General features: G+C 39.5%; 1 protein-coding gene across 4 annotated transcripts in view; it reads left to right on the top strand.

Annotated features, from left to right (window-relative positions):
- The window catches only part of BCKDHB (branched chain keto acid dehydrogenase E1 subunit beta), a 193,443-nt gene that overhangs the window by 9,584 nt on the left and 158,774 nt on the right, over positions 1–25,085 (top strand). For all 4 annotated transcript variants that reach the window (XM_036413219.2, XM_036413223.2, XM_036413222.2 and 1 more), the window contains exon 3: positions 54–122. In XM_036413219.2, the coding sequence (XP_036269112.1) occupies positions 54–122 (69 nt within the window). The remainder of the gene's footprint in view (positions 1–53; positions 123–25,085) is intronic.

Genomic DNA, 25,085 nt, shown 5'->3' with positions numbered 1-25,085 from the left:
CAACGGGGCCCTAGTTATTAAATAAAACATGTTCTTTAAACATTGTTTTTCAGTAATATTTGGTGAAGATGTTGCCTTTGGTGGAGTCTTTAGATGTACCGTTGGCTTGCGAGACAAGTATGGTAAGTTAATATCTTGACATATGAACAATATTCTTGTAGAACTTTGACTTAAAGATCTTGAGAATATAAAATATACCTGTTATATTATTGCTATATTCTTATTGTATGAAGGGGCTTCTTTTTCATTCCCATAGCCACCCATAGAATCCTTTGGCCTAGATTTCTCCAAGTGTAGCATCCCTTTGATCTGGTTCATGTTACACATTATAGATTTCAAAATAATCTTCATTAAATGTATTGCTTATCACCTCATTCATATGTCCAGAAATCTTTGATATTGTTGCTGCTTGACTTAGTCCATTTCACTTCCATTGCCTCTAATTTAAGATTCTACCCTATTGGTCTCTGTTAATACAGTTCATCTTTCATCTTTTATTACCTGCACTAGAGGCCCGGTGCACAAAAATGTGTGCATGGGGCAGGGATGTGTGTGTGTGTCCCTCAGTCCAGCCTGCACCCTCTCCAATCTGGGACCCCTCAAGGGATGTCTGCTGTCCGTTTAAGCCAGATCCTGGTAGATATCCCTTTCACAATCCAGGACTGCTGGCTCCCAACTGTTTGCCTGCCTAATTGCCCCTAACCACTTCTGCCTGCCAGCCTGATCACCCCCTAACTACTCCCCTGCCAGCCTGATTGATGCCTAACTGCTGCCCTGCTGGCCTGATTGCCCCTAAGTACCCTTCCCTGCCAGCCTGGCCACCCCTAACTGCCTTCCCCTGCAGGCCTGGTCCCTCCCAAATACCTTCCCCTGCAGGCCTGGTACCTCCTAAATGCCCTCCACTGCCGGCCTGGTTGCCCCTAACTGCTCTCCCCTGCTGGCCTGGTCATCTCAACTGCCCTCCCCTGCAGACTTGGTCACTCCCAACTGCCCTCCCTTACAGGCCTGGTCCCTCCCAATTGCCCTCCCATGCTGGCCTGATTGCTCACAATTGCCCTCCCCTGCAGGCCATATTGCGGTGGCCATCTTGTGTCCACATGGGGGCCATCTTTGACCATATGGGGGTGGCCATCTTGTGTGTTGAAGTCATGGTCAATTTGCATATTACCTTTTTATTATATAGAATTAGGGTTCTTCAGAATATAGAAGTATTAGGATATATCTATATTTCTGTGTGTATATGTATATATGTATCTATAATTTATATATGTATTTGTATTCTCTCTCTCTCTCTCTCTCTCTCTCTCTCTCTCTCTATATATATATATATATATATATATATATATATATATATATATATATATATATCTCGACAGAGAGAGAGAGGGAGAGAAAAATACAGAGATTTACACACAATTGTGGGGACTGGCAAGTCTGAAATCTCCACGGCAAGCGAGCAGCTGGGAACCTAGGCCTGGTTTCTATATTGCAGTCTCTAGGACAAATTTCTTCTTCTGCAGTCTTTTCGCCTAAGGCCTTCCTGTGGCTGGTTGAGGTCCAGCTACATTATGAAGGGCAATCCTCTTTACTTAAATTCTGACTTAAATGTTAATCACATCGAAAATATACCTTCACGGCAATATATAGACTGGCATTCGATCAAACAACTGGGCATCATTGCTTTACCAAGTGAATACATAAAATGAACTATTACATTACCTTTCATCCCAGCTGATGGGTGTCTTTTGTAAGCATGTGATTCATTTCTGCCTCTTGCTTTCTTTCGTTTCATTTGACTCAGACTCTCAGAATGCACTGTGGCCCATCCCAGCCTTCCTACTCCTGATTTTTTATGTCAGGAATGTTTCACTGCCACCTATTGTGAGGGATGCCTTGCTATACTTTTGACCATTTATTTCTTCTCTCGGTTTTATCTAATCTGGCAAAGCAGTTAAGATGGGCTGGGGGAGTTGACATTTATCTTTCTTCTTACAATTGGCAATGCCCTGCAAGGCTTCTGTGTGCTAGCAGAGTAAAGGGTGAAGGTCTCTAAGAAACTTTTTCTAATTGTTTCTTCTTATTTCATTCTTCTGTGAATTCAGGAAACCATAGCACATTCCACATCACTTACCAGTTCTTCTCTCTTCTCTTTAATATCAGGTTGACTTCCTGGATCCTATCCCTCTGCTTTTGCCTAGCTGTCTGTTTCCAACAGCTGTTTAGAGTTTGACATAGTTGGGCCAGCCTCAACTGTCTCAGACTATTTAAGTTAATTCTAGCTAATTTAGACACCTAAAACTTTAGATCTTAAAAAAATGTAAAAGCCTTTCTACATTTAATTTAAAAAAGTAACGCATGTGCATTATAGACAATTTGGAAAATACCGAAAAGTTTATACTTTTCAGTATTTCCATCTTTATAGAAGATGGAAAAAATTGTCTGTACTTCTAGAGACAACCATGATGGGTCCTCTGTAAAGCTTCTTGACCCTCAAGAAGACCCAGATGCTACTTAATCACTGCTCAGATTTTGCATCTTGCAAGTAATGTTGTAATTGTCTTTCCACCAAATCTGTGTACCGGGCAACTTCTTAAAGGCAACAGGTATTTAAAATGTTTGTGTATTCCTAGCTCTTAACATAGTGTCGGTGAATATCAAGAAGTGACCTATGGCCTCAGAAAGGGGATTTGCTTATCTCTCTTTAATGATTTTTTGTTGGTCTGATTCTCTTTCTTAAAAAATGGTTAAGAAAAGGGAGAAACTAAGCCCATTGCTTTTAGAGGGCACTGCAGATTTATGTTTATATGACAAGGGGCTGAGCTAATGAACGGCTCTCTTGGCTTTATTGTCAGCAACTGCTGTGAATTTTCATAACAGCTTTAGGACTATGATTCCAGGTTGATCAATAGGAACAATTTAGTCACCACTACTTTCTCTAATGAGAGGAGGTGAGCTTCAGTGTCGGAAGTGAAGAATAAAGAAAATTAAGAAGAGAAATATGTTATTAAAAAGCTTTCTGCATATTAAAAAGTATCACTTGCCTTTTAAAAATACTCATCTGCCCTTTTGAGTGGGAATTTTCAGTTATATGGAAACATGTCTGTTTAGTGTTTTTTTCCCCAAAGTTAATTAATTAAAATATTATTTTGATATATTGAATGCATTGCATGAAATGACATAACAAAGATAGCATTAAATGACAGCAAAGGCAATGTTTTATGAGGAATTGATGAGCTCTCTGGGGAAGGCGGAGTGTGGAGTGGGAATCACAGTCAGTCAGTAGGTGGCAGCCTGCACTTTGAAATGAGACTGTCTGTGTTGGCATTTTACCAATGTTCTGGAACTGTGGAGAAACAGTTTAAATCCCATCGAGAGGGAGAATTTGAAGTATTAGGGTTACTGATATAATACTGTAAAGCTGTATACTACTTAATATAAAAAAGAAGGAATTGTATGAATAAGGACAATGCTATGAAAGAAGTAGATAGAATTCTGTTGTATTCCAGATAATCCAGGTGAGTGTGGGTTTAGAGCCACTAAACTGCTTTTCTCCTTTCTTGTCCTTTGATAGAACAAAATAATAGTCCTTTGAAAACCTAAAATTGAGTAGTATAACCTTATCAACACATTGCATACCAAATGGCAATTTTAAACTCAGCAAGGAGATCCCTTGATCTGGAGCAAACATTGGAACTTAGAGAATTCTAGGGAAGCATTGAATAGAAGAGGGCAATTAAAGGTAGTTGATTTTAGGGTGTGTGTGATTTTTATGCTGAATAACACACGTTCTTTCATTTCTGTTTGAGACAGATTCCACAAGCCATATGCAAAATCTGTCCTCAATAGAGCGTGTGTGTAGTTTAGTCAGATAAGACTTTGGTAGGTCAGGTTCAGGGTGTGTTTTTATTTAACATATTAGAGGCCTGGTGCACGAAAATTTGTGCACTGGAGTGGGGGTGAGGGTCCCTCAGCCCAGTCTGCGCCCTCTCACAGTTTGGGAGCCCTGAGGGGATGTCCTACTGACGGCTTAGCCACAGTCTGGCTCCCTCTGTGGGAGGGGATTGGGTGGGTGATCGGTATGGTGCTTCCCCCATCACCCTGCCACTGATGCTCTGCTGCTGCCAGCTTCTCTCTGTGGGAGGTGACCAGGCAGGCGGGCAATCAGGGGACAGTGCTGCCCCCATCACCCTGCTGCTGCTGCTGGCCTCCCTCCTTGGGAGGCAACCAGGTGGCCAATCAGGGGATAGCACCTACTGGTGTGGCCCTGCCCTCCCTGCCTCCCACCCCCCATCGCCCTGCCCGCCCCCATCGCCCCTCTGCTGACCCTGGTTGCTGCCTCCTCCTCCCTTCCCTCCCCCCATTGCCTGCCCATCCCTCTGTCTGCTGGCATGCACCTTGGCTGGTGCTGCCTGCTAGCACGCCCTCCTCCTCCCCCCTGCTGACTGGTAGTTTCACCTTTTGGTCCATTTGCATATTATGCTTTTATTACATAAGATTCTGTACTGATAGGAACACAACTGGGCTGTGATTTCTAAGGCTGTATTTTGGTCCACTCATTGGAGGAGAGGAGACTTAGGTGAGAAAAGGAACAGCAGAGGACTTACTGAATTAGTCTCCAGGCCTAAACATCTGCCTTTTCATGGGATCTGAGGTGTTTCCATTACTGTATTCATTCCTCTATACCAGCTGCAGGCTGTCGTAGTAACTTGGGAAAATGAATATAACCATTTCTCATGTAAACATTATAGAAATTGTATAACCAGATACTTTAATACACTGAATTCAGGAAGGGGAAGTAGGACAGGTGTGTGGAGAGGGTAAGACTTCATTTATAATATGCCAATATTTGGGAGTCGACTCAGCCTCGGTGTCCTCATCAGTAAAATGAAAGGACCAGGTGATCCTCATGGACACATCTGGGTCATCTTTGTGCTTTTATTTTCTTCTTAAAGTGAAACACATTTGCTTTATGCTTTGATTTACTTTACATTTAGAGGTCTACTTATTATAACAGTTGCTATATCATCTTAGAACCCTAGGCAACCTTAGGTATTATTGTTCTCTTAATATGTCCCCTTTCCAGTGTAATTTATAAGCAAAATCCTTTAACAAGTCTCTTATACTTTTATATGAATTATGAAATAACCTCAACAGAAAATGACCTTTTATTATACATTAGAGGCCTGGTGTACAAAATTCATGCACTCACTGGGTCCCTCAGCTTGGCCTGTGCCCTCTTGCAGTCCACGAGCCCTCAGGGGATGTCTGACTGATAGACATCCTTAGAGCTGCTGTGGAGGCGGGAGAGGCTCCAACCACCACTGCTACATTTGCCAGCCATGAGCTTGGTTTCTGGCTGAGTGGTTCTCCCCTTTGGGAGCTCACTGACCACCAGGGGGCAGCTCCTGCATTAAGCGTCTGCCCTTTGGTGGTCAGTGCGCCTCACAGCAACTGATCTATCAGTAGTTAGGTTTTTATATATATAGATTCCTACTGCAAAGAAATGGTTACTTGGGTGATAATCATATTCTTGGGTTAAGTGTCAGGGTTCCATTGAAGAATGGCAATCTGTGAAATGGGTTTGCCCTTTGAAGAGTTGAAATTAATTTTACTGAAGAAAAAAACATATAAATTAATGATAATTCTTCAGGGAATGAAAGTACATAGTTTATTTCCCCTATTGAAGTGGGTGCATTTATGACTTCAGAGAAGATTGAATGCCAGTTATGGATTGTAAGATGTCTAACTGTTCCATAAACTGGGAGTGGAAACAACTATCACTAAGATACTAAGATGGTGTAAACTTTTTTTTTTTTTTTTTTTTTTATAATATGCCTATTAAAATATTTTTAAAGAATTGCTAGTAGCTTTAGGTATTTTTACACTTCCCCAAAGTTGGACACTTTAAATTGCTTCTAATAATACAAGGCACCTTATTTTCTAAAAATACAAATGTAGAATTAGTTAAAGAACATGTTTAATGTACCCTTCTTTTTGTCTCTTCTTTTTTAACCAATTGAAAGAGTTATCCTAGAAAATGGGATAAAAACATTGACATGAACTGCATGAGCTATGTTAGTTTCCCTTATATATTGCTTTGATGTCCTTTTGTGAACTTTCATTCCAAAAAAAGATTTTAGAATCTACTAAAATAAAAATTGGTATAAGCGGTCACTGTATTTCAATTTCTCTAAACATTGTAGCTTAACAAATAACATTTAAGAAAATAAGATATTTAATATATTTTGTAGAATATCAGAACTGGAGAGAAATGGAGGATATATCTAGTTCTGTGGATCTCAGCTGGGTGTGACTTTGCCCTCTTGGTAGCATCTGGCCATGTCTAGAGTCATTTTTGGTTGTCATGATTGGAGCTTGCCAGTTGATATCTAGTGGGTGCAGGTCAGGATTACTGACCCATGATGCACAGGGCAGCCCTCTCCCATCAAACAAAGAATTATATGAAGCAAAATGCCAACAGTGTCAGGGTTCAGAAACCCTGATCCAATCCGTCTCCATGGGATGTGGAAGCTGAAGTTCTAAGAGGTCAAATATTACCAGTTTACCCATTGGCAGGTGGATGAGCCAGATCCCAAGTTCAGGCTTCCTACTGCACAGTTCTGAGTTTTTTGAACTACATTGTTTTTCCTTCTTATATATAAGTGGCAACTCATTTATATAAAAACATGAGATATGTAAGAAATATATAAAGAATTTTAATAAACAAAGCTCAGTGATTTTGATTATTCAGGGAATGAAAAGAAGCTAGTAATCCATGTTAAAGTTGTAAAAAATTCGCCGAAACCGGTTTGGTTCAGTGGTAGAGCGTTGGTCTGCGGACTGAAAGGTCCCAGGTTTGATTCCAGTCAAGGGCAAGTACATTGGTTGTGGGCACATCCCCGGTAGGGGGTGTGCAAGAGGCAGCTGGTCATTGTTTTTCTCTCATAGATGTTTCCAGCTCTCTATCTCTCTCCCTTCCTCTCTGTAAAAAATCAATAAAATATATTTAAAAAAAAAGTTGTAAAAAATTCTCATTTTGGTTTTCTTTGATTTTTTTTTTTTTTTTGTGAACAAGTGTTTTGATTAGTGTATTAAGTTGTTTTGGGGTGGCAGCTGCTGCTTTGACAATATTTTTTTCCTTAGTTGATTAAACAATAAATGTTAGAACTGTCCACAGGTGATCTCCCTGACATTTTAAGCATCAATGTAATGTCTTCAAGCCAGTTTTTCTCAACCTTATTCATCAACAGCAGGCTTTTAGAATTATTAAATGTGTACAATAGGGGCTTAAGAGATAGGCTAGGACTAGTAGACTAGGAAAAATGGGACTATAGATCATTATTGTCACAAAGTATAAAATTGATTTACTTTTTAAATCACTATTAAGAATTAGAAAAATAAAATTATATTTTATTAAGAAAAATATAAAGAGAGTGTAAAAGCTCTTTTTGTTTTATATTTTCACTGTCAGTTGTGACACATATTTTATGTTCATTTACTTTTAGGTATGATAATGCTAAGTTAGCTTCCCAAATCCAGTGCTGAATCATATGAAAACTCTCTTTCAGACTGCACTTTATTTTTTTAATTGATATTTAGAAAGAGAGGAAGGGAGAGAGAGAGAGAGAAATATAGTTGTGAGAACAAAACATCAGTTGGCTGCCATCTGCACACTCCCTGTTGAGCCTACAACCTTGGCATGTGCCTGACTGAACCAGAGGAATTGCACCATCCACCTTTGGAGTACAGAAGAACACCCAACCTACTGAACCACACTGGCCAGGGCCAGATGACACTTTTAACAGAGGGAAGAACACGCATTTTTCTCTTTAGTATTTAGTATTTCTTGACTTAGAATTCATTAGACATATTTAGTTGTATTTTGGACAGCTGATTTTATAATTTATATACATTGGAGCCAGTGATTTATTTCTTTATTAAAAAACACTTTTTTCTATATTTACAATCTATATTATTTGACTCAAATATAATTTTGAATTAAGAGACTTTTCTTTTTAGATCCCAGAAATTATCAGGGCTGAAAGGAGATCAGTATAACAATCTATCTATATAATAGAGAAATATGCAAATTAGCCTGGATGCCGTAAATTCACAATGCAATAGCAGGGACCTCATATTGCATGGCACCTGGCTGGGGCGAGGGACCTCAGGCTGCACTCCCCACCCCATGGAGTTTGATGAGGACCTCAGGCCATGCCCCTCATCCAGTGGGGCTTGATGGGGGGTGGGGAAGACTTCTGGCCATGCCCCCTGCCCAGTGGGGCTTAATGGGGCCCTCAGGCTGCACCCCTTGCCTGGCAAGGTTTGACGGGGCACCTCAGGCCATGCCCCTCCTGTCCCAGTGCTGGGTTGGGAGACCTCAACTGTGCCCCCCACCCCAGCACCATGGAGGGGGACCTAAGGCTCTTCCCTTTACCTGGTGGGGCTTGACAGGGGACCTGAGACTGTGACCTCCACCTGGTGCTGGGTGGGGCCTGGTGCTGAGCTGGGTGATCTGAGGCTGTGCCCCCCACCTGGAGGGGCTTGACGGGGGTGGGGCCGGCCAGGTCTGGTCTCCTGCATTTTTAAAGCACATGTGGGTGGTGGGCAGGGACATGACTCTAGGTCCCATGGTGTGGTGTGCCCTAGACTCTGACAGGAGGGAGATTTTCATAGACATTTTACTAATTTTCTTTCATCTCTGACACTTCTATTATAGAGAAAGGGCAAATAGCAATATTAAAATATTTCCTCTAATTAATTCCCTTTTAATGTACGTGAATTTTGTGCACCGGGCTACTAGTTTTTGTATAGATAGTTGAAATTGCTCAGTACCTGAATCCCTGGATTCACCCATCCTATTTTGTTTATCTTGTGGAAACATCACAGTTTGTTAAATTACAACTAAGGATGCTGTTCCTTCTAGAAGTTACATGCCTGATGTCTGTGGCAGCTTACTAGTAGCTTTATGTTGACATTGTGCTCAGGTATTTAGTTGATGTTGTCACTTACCTGAAATCATGTATTTGTTGTAAGAGATTTAAATCTAAATGCATAGATTATTACAAGCTAGACATTCTGTGTTTTAATTCTAACTTGGAATTCCACTGGGTAGCACCTTTGATACAGTTATAAAGTCACATACTAATTAAATTTACCATGAAAAATGACTTTTCAGCCAAATTGGGAGTAGCCAGTAAAAACAATCCTGCATGGACTATAGCATTCATGCCATTTGCCAGATGCAAACTCTTAGAGCATTGGAGCATAATGCTTTTGTTTTCTGTCCCTGTTTAGCTTGGATGAGGTTCTCAGTTGCTTTGATTGGCAGAGGGGACGAGGGATGAGTTAGGTCAAGGTTGGCAAATGTCATGTACTAAGGAATCACTTGGGAAGTTTGTTGGACAAAAAGTTTTCAGTTTCCTAGTGAGCAGCTACACCCAAAGGCAGCTGTAGCAGTGAAATACATGACCTTCTCCAGTGGCATTCTGCCATCCCTCTCCCTCCCGCGGTCCTCTGGCTACCAGCCAGAAGTGGTGGCATCCGGCCAACCGTAAATTACCCAAAAGATTCTTTTTCTGTAGTTTTGGCTCCCAGACACTTAAGCATCATTGGTAATAAAGGATTTCTCCTCATCACAATCTCTGGGCAGGCTGTTCATTTAACCCTCTTGTTTTCTTCTTCTCGTGTCTGCCAGATTGGTGTCCAGCACAAACAAAGATACTTATTTTCTAAGCCGAAAGGAAACACACAAACACTGCATTACATTCTTAATCAAGATCCTGTAGTGGGTGAATTTGAGCATTTCATTCTTGGAAAGTGGAGGTTCCTCAAAACTCAAAAAGGAAACTTTTACATCACTTTAGGAACATGTTAATTCTTAAAGGAAGAAAGGAACATATTAAATGGCATAAACCCATTGTATCTATTAAAATCTAAATTAAACAGTGATAGCATAGACATTAAAAAGTTCCACAACATTTTCACAAATTCCTAAGTCCAGTAGGTCACCTGGATCATTTGCCTGAAGAAGGCACCTTTTCTTTTTATTTTTTTTAAATTGTTTTTATTGGTTTTAGAGAGAGAGAAAGGGAGAGGGAGAGAGAGATAGAAACATCAATGAGAGAGAAGCATCTATTGGCTCCTGCATGCTCCCTACAGGGGATTGTGCCCAGAACATGGCCATGTATAATATCCTGGCTGAATTGAACCCATGACCCTATACCAGGTGGCCGAAGTCACCTTTTCTTTTGTTAAGTAAAGAGTCTATGGAGTTTATGCCCACAGACCATTTAGGCATTTATTTAGCTTTTAGTTATTCTGTATGTATATGGTTATATGGTTTTATGTTTATAATGCTGCTCACAATGTTTAACTCTATACAAAAAGAGAAAAGTAAGATATCATGGATTACAATTATTGCACAAATTGTGTTCTCTTAAATGGCTTCAATCACCCAAGAATCTATTGAAAGTGAATCAGGAAGGGAACCAGCATCCATTGTGCGCCTCTGACCTACCCAGCCTCTCCTAGTTTCTCTTAGATAACTTGTAAGTGGAATTTGAGCCAGATAGTCTTCAGGAAGTGTCTCCCTCATTCAGTTCTTGCCAAATTACTTTTATTTGCTCTCATATCTACTTCATGCTATTATCTATTTTTTTATTTTTTAAAAAATTTATTTTTATTGTTGATAGCATGCTATTTCTTTTTCTTTTTCTTTTTTTTAAAATGTATTTTATTGATTTTTTACAGAGAAGAAAGGAGAGGGATAGAGATTTAGAAACATCGATGAAAGAGAGACATTGATCAGCTGCCTCCTGCCCACCCCCTACTGGGGATGTGCCCGCAACCAAGGTACATGCCCTTGACTGGAATCGAACCCGGGACCTTTCAGTCCGCAGGCCGACGCTCTATCCACTGAGCCAAACCGGTTTCGGCGATAGCATGCTATTTCTTTCTTCAGGCCTGGGGCAGCTGACCACTCAGCTTTAGCAGCCATTTCACTTAAAAATTTTAGTAAAGTACAATTTCAGAAAAATGTGTTTTCTAGGCTAGGTGATTCTTGGCTGTCAATATTTTACTCAGGGAGCAATAGGCAAGTTATTGCATTATCTTTCACTATTTAAATTTTCTTGTATCTGTATAGTGCTACTGCACTTATTTCCACTCTATGTCCCATTTCTCTCAGAATAATCTCTGTGTTGCCAGGAATTACAAGATCAGAGGAAAGACATTGTTCTTTGTAAGAGTTATCGATAGGTCTATGACTTTCAAGAGCCTAACATATCAGGATTTCCTGCTTAGTTTTATTTTCACAGGTACATTCTGATAGTATTTTCTGTTTGATCTCTAGTGGGGTCTTTGTTTAACATCGTGAGCCTTTTCTCCCTAATTTCTGGTGGACTGCTGAAAGATTAAGTCCAATAGTTAGCATTTGATGTATTTTTTTCCCCTTCCGGGCCACATGATACTATTTTTACATCGTGAGTCCCTTTCGTGGCGTCTTTAACAATTTTTTCCTATTTCTCCTTGCTTGTCCTCTTCTTGCCCTCACTGTGTATGCATCCTTAAGTGATATAGTGTCCATCCTCTAAAGCACATGTGTCAAACACAAGGCCCGCGGGCCAAATCCGTCCCGCCAGGCCTTGCAATGTGGCCTGCACCGCGCTGTCATCACTGCATTCCGCTGCGTTTCCATCACATTGACAGTTTATGACTGTTCAGTAAACCATTCGGCCCGTGATTTAGGCTGGATTTTAGATTTTGGCCCCTTCTCTGATTGAGTTCGACACCCCTACTCTAAAGAATAGTTAGAGAGAAAGAGAAAAAAAGAGAGAGACAAAGAGAGAGAGATATGGATCAAGAGGTCTTTTGGATGGTGCAACAACATAAGGATCTATGAACCTTGCCTTTGCTAACGTTGTGGTATTGGGTGCCTAAGGTGACTTTAATTTTTATCAATTCCCCCAGATCACCTCATGCACATATAATTCTATAGAACAAAAGCCTAATATGCAAATTGACGAAATGACAGAATGACTGGTTGCTATGACGCTCAACGCAGGAGCTACCCCCTCGTGGTCAGTGAGCTCCCATAGGGAGAGCGCCCATCAGCCAGAAGCTGGGCTCATGGCTGGCAATCGTAGTGGCAGTGTCAGGAGCCTCTCCCGCCTCCACTGCAGGGGCGTGGTAAGGAGCTAGGGTCTCAGACTGCGAGAGCCCCAAATTTTGGGAAGGATTTCAGACTGCCTAGGCAGACATCCTGTGAGGGTTCCCAGATTACGAGAGGGCACAGGCTGGGTGAGGGCCCCTCCCCGCCCCAGTGCATGAATCTTGTGCACCAGGCCTCTAGTCTATTTTATAAAAGCCCAGTGACCATTGTAGTGGAATGTCCAGAACAATCAGTCACTATGACACATACTGACCACCAGACGGCAAATGCTCAACACAGGAGCTGCCCATGGTGATCAGTCACTCATATAGCGGGAGTGCTGCTCAGTCAGAATCTGGCAAGTGCAGTGACAGTGGCAGGATCCTCTCCCACCTCCCTGACAGTGCTAAGGAGCAGTGAGCTGAGTGGTAAGGAGCCTGCTGCTAAGGAGCAGTGAGCTGAGTGATAAGGAATGATCAGGCGGGCGGTAAGGAGTGAGGGATCCTGGACTGTGAGAGAGGTCAGGACTGCGAGAGGGTGCAAGCCCAGCTGAGGGAAAACCCCCTGCCCCAGTGCACAAATTTTGTGCACTGGGCCTCTAGTATCTAACCCTTTGCACTCCAAACCATTCTGGACATTGGCTACCAGCTACTTGACGCTACTTTGCGGCAGACACGTGTGTTGAATTAACTCAATTCCCCGTAATCACTAATAAACTGCAATGTACATCCGAGTGATATGCTAGAATGTCCCCTGAGAGGGGACAGCGGAGTGCAAAGGGTAAATAAAAACAACGGGCTTGCTATGCAAATATAAGATTAAGACAAACATCTGACTTTTGTCTCCAACTAGAATGCTTCTCCTGAGCTCCTCCTACATAGATAGATATTCTGGAGTTTCTGCTGCCTGCCAACTTCATCAGTTTCTGTTTGGGTCATTTTTAAGTTTCTGCAGAACTGGAAGGTTTCCATTCAAAATAGTCCTGGCTCCATATAAGCATGTGATATGACTTGTAGGCCAACTGCTGCAAGTAATGATGGATATGAAGGCAGTGATAGGTTGAAGTGCTCTCAATAGAAAAAGGCTGGCGTGGACTGTAACCACTGCCACATTGACCAGTGGACACAAGGAAGTAGGTGATTAGTATTAAAGTGTCATCTGATAAGCAGAAAAAATGTCCCTGAATTTGGTCTTGGGCTAAGGCACTTCTTTGGTATGTCCTGGGATTACTCAGGTTATTTTTCAGGTTACAGAGACCAACTTACTAGGTGGGGTGCTTGTGGAGATGCTATCTGAGGAAGATAGGTGCCTTTCAGTTGTGTGTGTACTTATGAGTGTGTACGTACAGGATGAGTTTGAAATAGGTCTCCAGACAGTGACACCAGGATTCACTTCATAATACTGCTTTTCATCCTAGCCTGCATGTTGCAGAACTGATGCTTAGGTCTCCCCTCAGAGTTTCTAAGTTACTGGTTTGGAGCATGGCTAGGTGTTGGATTTTTAAAAGGTCCCCAGGTGATTCAAATACGCAGCCAAGTTTGAGAACTACTCTATAAGTTACTATACATTTTAAGATGTGAACCCTGCCTTTAAGGAAATCCCAATACACTTGATAGGCCAAAGCATAATTACATGGTAGGTAAAATAAAAGTGTAAAAGTGAAATAACATAAAAACGATATAAGAAGTGCCCAAAACTTTGCTTTTTTTAAAAAAATTTAGGTCAGAATTTAAATGACAGAAAGTAAGCTAAATTGTGCACTGACAGTTTTAATAGAAAATGACAGCTGAGAGTTGTGGGAAAAGAAACAGTTGAACATAGGTATCTACTTTTCTCCGAAAACTCTCCACTAAAATGTCCAGGGATCTTCTTTTGTAAAGGCCTAAATCCACAAGGATGGGAGATTGGGACTGGAGACAATATGAACAAAGTGCTGGAAGCTAGAAGGCAAAGGGCTTAGGCTTGGAAAATCAGAACCTGGAATGGGCAGTGGGGCAGCCAAGAACCAGCCTGGTTTATGTCACAGAATAACCCAAAGGCTCAGGACTTGGCAACACCTAGTACTTCTGGGAATAGGGGTGAAGAGTGTTCGCTTCAGAATAAGGAGAATTAATTGAGTCTTTTTAAGAAGCCCTCAGATCTCCAACTTTTTTCTATTGCCTGGGAAATTCCTGAGGTTAATTCTTCATAAGAGGGCAGATGTTAACCCATCTAGAGGTAAAGGGAGGGCGGGGGGCAGGCCTTGGAAATATAGTCTTTATTTTGTGTGGATATGTGCTCAGCTAAACCTCTGGGGTTCTGTTATTGTACAAGAAAGAATGAATAATGGGGGATAATTAGCAGTCAGTACTGTGCTTAAATATACAGGCATTGGCTACGTTAGTATAATAATAACAATAATAATGGTAATGACAGTAGTAGTAGTGAACTCCTGTATTGCTTTCTACATGCCCAGCACTATTCTAGAAACTTTAAGTGTATTAACTCACTTAACACTCACAATCCTGTGACATTGATTCTGTTATCCCATTTTTCAGATGTAGAAAGTGAGGCAGAGACTACTTGATAGGCCGAATCTTTGAGGGAATCTGACTATTCTCTAGTAGCTTGAAAATATGGATTTCTTTATTTTGAAACACTAGATTATATTCTGTACCACTGCTCATTTTAGCTGGCTATTTGCATTGGACCAGACTAAAGGGTTCCATCATGTTATGCATCATGATACTTTCTGGCTTTTCCTCAACCATTTGTTTAAAATGGATCTGACAATTTAAAAAGTTTCTATATCCAGTTTATTTCAAGTGAAATTCATCCTTCTGCATATATGCATTAGTTTTACATCCAAGTAGAAGCTGTTTTCTTTGTATTTTGTTGTGCACAGTGGCTTTCAAGCTCTGTCTGCCTGTTGATTCTACTTATGGATGCTCCAGAGAAGTCATTAAAAACTTCAGAGTTGTCAGTTCTGTTGGACTTACCTTGGGGTTTCTCTCACTGCTGTTCTATTGTTACTATCATAGTTCATGCCCTCAGTATTTTTTACTTAAATGATTATGTATTCATGACAAGAGTGTTCTCACTCTTTCCTATTCTAGTTCACATTAATATAAAATTTTCCTGGAATACAGCTCCTATCATAATAATTACTTGTTTAAAACATTCCCCATGCTTAATAGTAAAGTCCAGTTTTCTCAGCTTAGCATTTAAGATCTTAAGTGAACCGGCTTTCACTTTTCTTTCTGACTTTAGTTTTTAACCTCATGTTCTGCACTGAGTCCGTACTACTCAGCAAATGCACCAAAGCTTCCCTGCCCTTCTGCTTTCCTTACAGCTTCTACCCCTCAGAATTTCCTTTCTTTTCTCCCAATTGTTCTTAGCAGTTTTCATCTGGCACTACATCTATAACTCATTATAATTATTTTGTCCCCATATTTTACTAAAATATAAAATTCATCTTCATATCTCCGATGATGCTCATAATAATCCCAAACATAGAAACTGGTTGAATGAATGAAACAATGGGAAGCTAGTGGTCATGATTTAGTGCAAATAAAGTGTTGATTCATTTAACTGACAGTTTTTAGAGTATTGTGTATCAGTGAATGACTTCCATTGGAATTTTCTAATGCTGCTGTGAGTGAGTGTTTAAGGGACCTCTTCTAAATATAGTCTATTAGCTTTGTCATATATTGGTTGATTGTTCAGAAATCTTTTATATTTATATTGATTTCAGAGAGGAAGGGAGAGGGAGAGATAGAAACATCAGTGATTTCTGCATACCCGCTACTGGAGAATGAGCCCAGAATCTGGGCATGTATCCTGACTGGGAATTGAACCCTTACCTCCTGGTTCATAGGTTGATGCTCAATCACTGAACCATACCAGCTGAATCAGAAATCTTTTTATTTTAACGTTTTTTTTGTATTTTATTGTGACCTGAATACTTCCCGTAAGGTATCATATTATGATGTTTATGGCAAGCTTGCTAAGCACCACTTAGATGTTATGTGTTTAAGTACACATATAGACACAGACATGGATTCACACATATTTTTACCTGAGATTAATATGGGGGACAACTGTGTTTTCCCACACAGTGGTTATTAGTTAGATGTTATGAATGGTTTCACTAGTTAGAGCAATGATCTGTACCAGTTATTTTCTGCCTTTTGATTAATTCCGTTGACGTATTTTCTGATTTTGCTTTTGGTTACTAATGGGAATGTGCACTGGAAAAGTGCCAGTAGTCAAACTGTAGAAGTGATGTGTAGAGAAAGAAACATCTAACTCTAGCATAAGAATTTATAGTGCTATAAGTTATAAAAATTATAAAACATTTCAGATTTAGAGTAGAATGATACAATTGAATTTTCAAAACTAATTTTTTTAAACTTGTTTCTTTTTGACCAAACATCAATAATTTGGGATTTTTTAGACTCTTGCTTTTGGAATCATATTAAGGATCAGAATTATGGTATTTGTGTTTAGCTCTACTTACACGTGGGCCTTGAATTTCTTAGAAAATCAGAAAAACAGGTATTTTAAAAAGAGCATATATTTAGTGAATGTTGTTTATTTTCAGTTAAATTGATTTTTTATTCTTTTGAGCTTTATTTTATTAATAGCTCTTCAATTTGGACTTAGAATTGGTTTAATGTCAACTTTCTCCTGTTTGCAAAGGGGAAAGCTCATTTATTTTTCATACTTTGTCATGTTCCCTTTGCTTCTGAGAAAAGGGCAATAACCTATTTAGATAGGGAAATTTAGGCTATTTATAAAGCGAGGCAGGTTAATTTAAGTTGACAGCGTGGTAATGTCCTCCTTGGTGAATGACGCACATGGGTTTTAGATGATGTTAGCATGCTGTTTTCACTTATAGTTAGGAATTAGCTGGAGGAATTTGTGTGCTTTGGGCTTTGGTGTTGACGTAGGTACTTGGTATACAGATATGTTTTAGGAAACATCTCATTTCCATATAAATGAAGGAAGATTAAAAAAATAATTTGGAAGGCTTGCTCTTAAATTCCAGCTGGTATCACAAGGATGATGAAAATATTTCTTTTGACTTTCTGGAAAAACAGCTTTGGTTGTGTTCAAGCAAAGTGAAGTCATTAGAAGTTTATTCAGAAATACCTTTGTGTTCATTTTATGAATCATTTTTTAGTATCAGCTATCTGTACATTTATTTTAAAAATTACATTTTCAGTGTACATTTCTCTAAACTCCAACTTTAATCTCTTAGTTTTATAGATATCTTAAGAAAGTTTTACAATCATGTCAATAATCTTGTGAATTTTATTTTAATAAAAGAAGAGCCAAAGAGTTCATCTTCCACGAGAAAACTGTGGTTCTCTATTTAAAAGACATAGTAAATATCAATTTGATTGAAAGGGTTTCTGTTTTTTTATTTTTATTTCCGAGTGCCACTTAAAGAAGAGTTTAACTTAAGTAATTGTATGGTTCGTATTCCCTGGACCCCAAACATTAAAATTACACTTGTTATATTCCATTTCATAAGGTGATTTCATAAGTGGGAATTTTATATTCTTAAATCACATTGATCATGGGGCAGATGCTCCGACCAATAGGATAGCATGCTGCTGGGGTTTGGCCTGTCAGGACTGAGCGATCAAGATAGGCTGGACATGCCCTGGAGCCCTCTGGAGGTCCTTCCCTGGCCTGATTGTGCATCTGTGGGGTCCCTCAGCCTGGCCAGTACCCTCTCACAATCTGGGATCCCTGGGGGGATGTTGGAGATCTGGTTTCAGCCTGGTCCAGAAGGCCACTCCACTTGGGAGGGTGCCAGGCACAGGGCTCATGGCTGGCAAGTGCTGCTGCGGCAGCACCAGCCTCTCCCAATTGGAACTGATTGGGCGCTAGCCCATGGCAGACACAGTGGGGCTGGGATGAGTGGTAGGAGCTGCAGGTGGCATTGGCCTGCAGGTTTTGGCCTGATTTGATTTCAGAGAGGAAGGGGGAAGGAGAGAGGGATAGAAACATCAATGATGAGAGCGAATCATTGACGGCTGCCTCCTGATTTTTGCAGGCCACCCAGAGGGAACCAGCCCATGCACCAGACCTCTAGTTGGTTTGTAAGATTATATAGATTTCAAGTGTATAATTCTATGATACATGATTTGTATATTGCGTTGTGTGTCCACCACCCAAAGTCCAGACTTCTTCTATCACCATATATTTGACCACCATTACTCTTTACAACCCCACCGACCCTCTTCTCTCTAGTAACCACCATACTATTGTCTGTGTCTATGAGGTTTTTTTTTTTTTTGTTCATTTGTTCCCCTCAGTTTTATATCCCTCAATAAGTGAAGTCATATGGTTCTTAACTTTTTTTATCTGACATTTCACTGAGTTGATATTATCAAGATTCATTCATATTGTTGCAGACCCCTTTTGGGTATCTACCTGAAGAATTTGAAAACATTTATTTGCAAAGATATATGCACCCCTATGTCATTGCAGCATTACTCAGGGTGACCAAGACAACTGAAGTGTCAAAATTCTGCCAATCCTTTAGTGCTCAATTCCAGTGCCTTCTCTTCCATGAAACTTAGCAGGATTTCTCCAAGCCTGAAATAATCCCCTCTTCTCTAACATTCTTTTACTTTTATGACACTTCTTTGTGTTATAGTTATTTGTATTTGACTTATCTCCTTATTGCATAAATTGTTTGAATGTTTAAAGTTGTTTAAATGGTATCTCATCTTTATATCATTTGTAGCATCCAACAACAGTGCCTTGTAGATGGTCAAGTACATAGCTATTCCATTGGTTGAAAACAAATAATATCAAGTTATATTTTTGGTAGGACAGAATTAAAACCTCTGATGGTGTCAAAAGGGAATGGGAAGGTTCAATATTATCCTTTGCCACATCTATCCAATGAGCTTAGGAAGGTATATTTGAAGTATCTTTCTCATTATGTCCTCAGTTTGCTCTACCTCTTAGGATATAACATATTCATTAAAGATCTCATCTAAATTGTGACAAATTGAGTACTTTGTTCATTTGAAAATAATTTTATTCCAATATTTCATATTTTTAGCAGTCTCTAATGTGGTATTTGCTGGTAGTAATTGAATTTCTTGGCAAACAAAAGAAGATCTGACTTTTAGTGCCAAAATAATTTTTATTTTACCCTTCAAGATCTCTTTGTAATTCATTACAAAGTAAAAATCTAAAGTTTTTACCTAACTTTAAGAGCATAGTGAGAAAGAAATGTTGAATATAATTAAAATGTTTTTGAATAACTTGGTAAAATTAAGATAATCTGAATTGTGACATTGATATAGTCAGTTGGAGATACTTACTTGAATCCAAATTAATATGAGGATTTTCCCTCACATATAGTTAATTGCTTCTCTTTTCTTTCACCACCTTTTTCCATAAGAGTGGACAGTGTGAGAACTATGTCACTTCAGTATCAGTGATATTTTAGTTTTATGCACAAGTTTGGCAATTTTATGCTACCTTTTGGAAATAGAAACATGTGTATACTTATATATAGTAACTAGAGGCCCAGTGTACAAATTCATGCACCAGTAGGGTCCTTTTGCTTGGCCTCTGGGATCGGGCCAAAACTGGCTCTCTGACATTCTTCGAGGGGTCCTGGATTGCAAGAGGGTGCAGGTCAGGCCAGGGGACCCCACCAATACATGATTGGGGCCAGGGAGGGACTGTGGGAGGACTCTGCGGCATGTTTGGCCCTTCTTGCTCAGGCCCGATTGGCTAGACCCCTGCATTGGCTATGACCTGCACTGACCACCAGGGGGCAGACACTCCAACCAGTAGGTTAGCTACCTACTGGTTGGAGTGTCTGCCCCCTGGTGGTCAGTGCAGGTCATAGTGAGCAGTTGAGTGTCCTTAGCATATTAGCACATTATGCTTTGATTGGTTGAACAGCAGACCAGACGACTGGACACAGCATATTAGGCTGTTATTATATAGGATAGTGCTATCTTGTTATTCAATTAATTATTTAATCAAAGTTTGAAGCAGTCCTTCAAAAAGTTTTTTTAAAAAAATTCTCAAGCATTTTTACTTGTCCAATATTTTTATCATGTTATTTAAAGATGCTTTTTATTTTATTTAACTGTTGGCAACTAGGCCATATTCTGTGAAAATTTAACCCAACTTTCTTATTTGATTTAGCTTCTTCTTTTTTTTTTTAATGAAAAAGTATTAATGTTGACATTATTGCTGGTGGTCTTCTTCCCCTCTCCCCACTATTTGCTCTTTACTACCTACTGTCACTTCCCCCTCCCTTGGCCTTCATCAAACTATTGTCTGTTGTCCATTGGATATGCATATATGTTCTTTAACTAATTCTATCATCTTCTTATCCAGTCATCCTCACCACTATCCCCTTGGGCACTAGCCAGTCTATTCCAAGTGTCATTTGAGGGGATTTTAGGAATTATCTATGAAGATTTACTATATCCAGATTACATGTTAAGTGCCATTTTTTTTTTTTTTTCATCTTTGGCTGTGGTGCCAGATAATTTAGGTTTAATTTGATTTATTTTAGCACTTATGAGTTGAGTAGTTTGAAATAGACAATTTAGGAAAGAAATTTCTCTAGTACAATGGAGCAAGCCTTAGTTAGAGTACCAGGACTGTTGGCTGTTGACTTTGGGTAAGTCACTTAAATCAAGACTTGGTTTCCCTATTTAAAGAATGTGGGTCTGCTGGTCAGCTCTTCAGTAGTGCTAGGGTTTTGTAATTCTGTAATTAATTTTTCATACCCAGTCATAAGTTTTACATGATCATTATCTCATGGATTCCCTACTTACTTTTTCCTTTTGATTTATATAAAGAACATATTTTTATCCCTTTTGAATTTCTTATAGTTATAACTTGGAATTTCCCTCCCCACCCCTCCAGTTGATACAATTTAGAGTGCCCCTATATTCTCTTTAATTTAGAAATCTTTATTTAAGTGAAAGGTTAATTAACCCTATGATACTTTCTTTCCCAATTAATCGTGTAATTAAAAAGAAAAAACTTTGGTTCCCAATGGTAGGGCTTTTAAACAATTGCCACACTATCCTTCCCTGTCATTTGTTGATCCTAGGCCAGTCCTCTGTCTTCCTAGGCTGGCTCACTGGCAGTGTCTTTACTACTCCTTTCAGTAACCACATGGGTGGTCTTCTCAATATTCTGGCTTCTCAGTGTTTTATTTTTTTTCTATTGTAGTGGTCTTGTCATCCATCCTACCTCATCTTCTCACTCGTAGTCATACCCCTGACTTTGTCATTGCAGTAACTACAGTTCTTTATAGTCTCCACTTTAAGCATCCCCAACTCAGACCTCCATCTCAAATCTCTTCAGTTAACTGCTTCTAGTACCTCCATCCCAACAATCTTTTGACCATATTGATTCTTAAAATTCATGAATTCTACTGACCTATCATACCATGTTCCCCCCAAATAAGACATCCTCCGAAAATAAGACCTAGCACATGGAAAGATAAGACATCCCCTGAAAATAAGACTTAGCGCAACTTTGGGAGAAAAAATTAATATAAGACACTGTCTTATTTTCGGGGAAACAGGGTAGTTTATTACTTCCCTGAGGGCCTCTCTTCCCTTTATATCTAGTTTACATTTCATGTTATTATTTGCTTGGCAAAATCCAATTCTAATTCAGTCTATCTCTCTGTCTAGATCTTAAATTCCGGAGCTGAACATTGTTGGAACAGTACATGTCATCTTGTCAATTGACATCACTTTAATTTCAAGACTAGTATTCTCCAAGGCTGGCTCATGCTGTCTACCATCATGCTGCATGTTCTGGGCTATTCTCTCTTTTATACTTTTTCCCCCTCTCACACTGTCTTCTCTATTCTTCCTCTTGATAATATTCTAATTTTTCATATTTTATTAAGAAGATAGATGCAACTAATAGAACTTTGACCAGCTCTCAACATTGTATGCAGTATATCCATGTTCCAGCATCAGTGCTCGCATTCTTTATTCTTGTTTGGAATGAATGTAAAGGTTTCTGTTAACATCTCCACACTAGACTCCTTCCTTTTTTGTCACCTTTTATTTTTTTAATTTAAAAAAATATATATTTTATTGGGTTTTTTTTTACAGAGAGAAAGGGAGAGGGATAGAGAGCTAGAAACATTGATGAGAGAGAAACATCGACCAGCTGCCTCTTGCACACCCCCTACTGGGGATGTGCCCGCAACCAATGTACATGCCCTTGACTTGAATCGAACCTGGTACCCTTCAGTCCGCAGACCGATGACGCTCTACCACTGAGCCAAACCGGTTTCGGCTTTTGTCACCTTTTAAAAGACATGGTTCTTTCTAGTCATTCTTTCTTCTCTATTTCATTAATTTTTCCCAAAATCATCAATTTTCCCGTTTTTACTAGTTGTTTGCTCCTCTCTTCGCCCCCCCCCCCCGCCCCTTACAGTAAAATATCTGCAAATAATTGCCATTACACATGGTCTTCAATTTCTCTCTCCCATTCCCTATTGAAATGGAGTTTTGTTTTTCCCTCCTTCCTACTTGCAGACACTGTTATGTTAAGGTCACCAGTTAACATTTTCAGCCTCGTCTTCCCTTCTATTGGTAGCATACAGCATAAGTTGATTACACTCTCTCTTAGAAGCACTTTCTTCTAGGCCAGCACATTCTCCTTGTTCTCATGCAAACTCTTTGGCTTTTTTCTTTTCTTTTTCTTTTCAATTTTGCTGATTTATTTCTTACTTCTTGCCTTTGTAACATTGAATTTTTTCTCTCTATATGCTCATCTAAATTTACTTGGTAATCTCATCTAGTCCCTTGTTTTCTTTAATGTTATTTTTATGGTTAAGAGTTTCATATATCCAACAGTCAAATTAATAGCTTATCTTAATATCTGAAGGTATTCCTAACTTAGTATTTCCAAAACTTAACTTCTGATATCTTAACATCCTTCTTTGTGGTTTTCCTTTTTTTAGTTAATGGCAACTCTCTTCTTCAAGTTGCTCAGGGCAAAAACCTTTGAATCATCTTTAGCATTTCTCTGACTCATACTTCACATCCAACTCATCAGCAAATCTTTTAGACTCTATCTTTAGACTATATCCAAAGTCTCACACCTTTTCTGCTTTTATGATTCATCATTCTTACTGAATTATTGTGATATCCTGTAATCAATTTTGCTGTGTCCATCCTTGTCTTTTTATAGGCTATTCACCAAATACCAGCCAGAGGGATCCTATTGAAATGCCATGTCAGAGAATGCCATGATTTTGCTCATCGGCTTCCTGTCCAGCTTACCTACTCATTCTCACAGTTAAAAGTTTACAGTGACTCATTCTCACAGTTAAAGTTTACAGTGACCTACAAGGCCCTCTCTCTGTGCCATCTTCCCGTACCTTTCCATTAACTCTTCAGTTTTATCTTCTCTCACTATTTCTTACTCCAGACCATTCTGAACTTTTTGTCTTTCCCCTGATGTGCTAAAACATGCTTATACCTCAGGACCTTTGCGCTAGCTGGTCCCTCTGCCTGGAACATATATTCCCTTGCGTGTATGCATGTATGCTTCCTCACGCTTCATTTCTTCGTTTAGCTGTCACATCTCAGTGGGTCTTTTCCCATCATCCTGTTTAAAATCATAGTAGTTCCACCTGCGGTCCCAGTCACCTACTTCCTGCTTTACTATTCTCCATTCTACTTGTTGTCATTTAACACACTATATATTTTACTCATTTATTTTGTTCTTGTCCTTTTCCTGATTGGAATATAAATTATATAAGAATAGAATTATTTTTCTGCTGTATCTTCTGCATCTAGAATAATGTCTACATAGTATTAAGTATTTTGTAAATGTTTGAAAAAGGTGTGAATTTTTAGTCTTCAGTATCATGATTTTTCTGTTACAAATAGAAATTGAGCCTTAGGAGTTAGTAATTTGTGGAGATTACACTTAAACTCACATCTGTCTTGGCTAATGGTATAATCATTGAATGTATTATTAATTTACCCATTCGGTATGAATTTTATACCAGGTTAATTGCATTATAATATAGAAAGTCATCAGTATTTTACATTTTATGTGAGCTCTCCTCTCAATCATTACCTGTTTGGGAGAAAATAGAAATAGATTTTTTAACATTTAATTCATGTTGAAGCAGGGTTTTGTTTATTTTGTTTTGTTTTGTTTTGTTTTTCCCCCTAGATCATAGAAACATGAAAAGAGTAAAGCTATTTCCTCAAATAAAGCATCTTTTGGAGTAAGAATTCTGATAAACTCAACTTTTCTGCCTTCTAGGAGCAAAATGGACTATACTTACTGAGATGAAAAATATCTGAATTCAGGGAACTAGAAGTAGTAAGGAATTCTATACAATAAAAGGCTAATATGCAAATCAACTGAAGAGTGGAATGACCAGTTGCTATGACGTGCACTGACCACCAGGCGTCAGATGCTCAATGCAGGAGCTGTCCCCTGGTGGTCAGTGCACTCCCACGGGGGGAGTGCTGCTCAGCAGGAAGCTGGGTTCACAGCTGGCAAGCGCAGTGGTGGTAGTGGGAGGTGGTAGTAGAAGCCTCTCCCATCTCCGTGGCAGTGATAAGAATGTCCAACTGATGGCTTAAGGCTCACTTTTTATGGAGAGAATGCCCAAGCCATCAGTCAGACATCCCCTGAGGGCTCCCAAACTGCAAGTGGATGCAGGCCCCCCTGAGTGCATGAATTTTGTGCACCGGGCCTCTAGTAAACAATACTCTTGTGGTTCAGATGGTTCAGGTATTCCACAGGTGTGGATTCCACAGGTGGCAGCTGGAATCTGTTCATTTTCTACCAGTGAATTGTTCTTAATTCAATGAAATCATACATTTTCAGAAATTATCAAGCAACTCATGGTCAGATAGGGAACTGATGAGGGATAGAGGTCACAGTCAGAAGGTAG

This window comes from Pipistrellus kuhlii, unplaced genomic scaffold, assembly GCF_014108245.1.
Source record: "Pipistrellus kuhlii isolate mPipKuh1 unplaced genomic scaffold, mPipKuh1.p scaffold_m20_p_5, whole genome shotgun sequence".
NCBI classification, from domain to species: domain Eukaryota; kingdom Metazoa; phylum Chordata; class Mammalia; order Chiroptera; family Vespertilionidae; genus Pipistrellus; species Pipistrellus kuhlii.
Note: the sequence above shows the minus strand (reverse complement) of the source record. Positions and strands in the feature narration are given on the sequence as shown.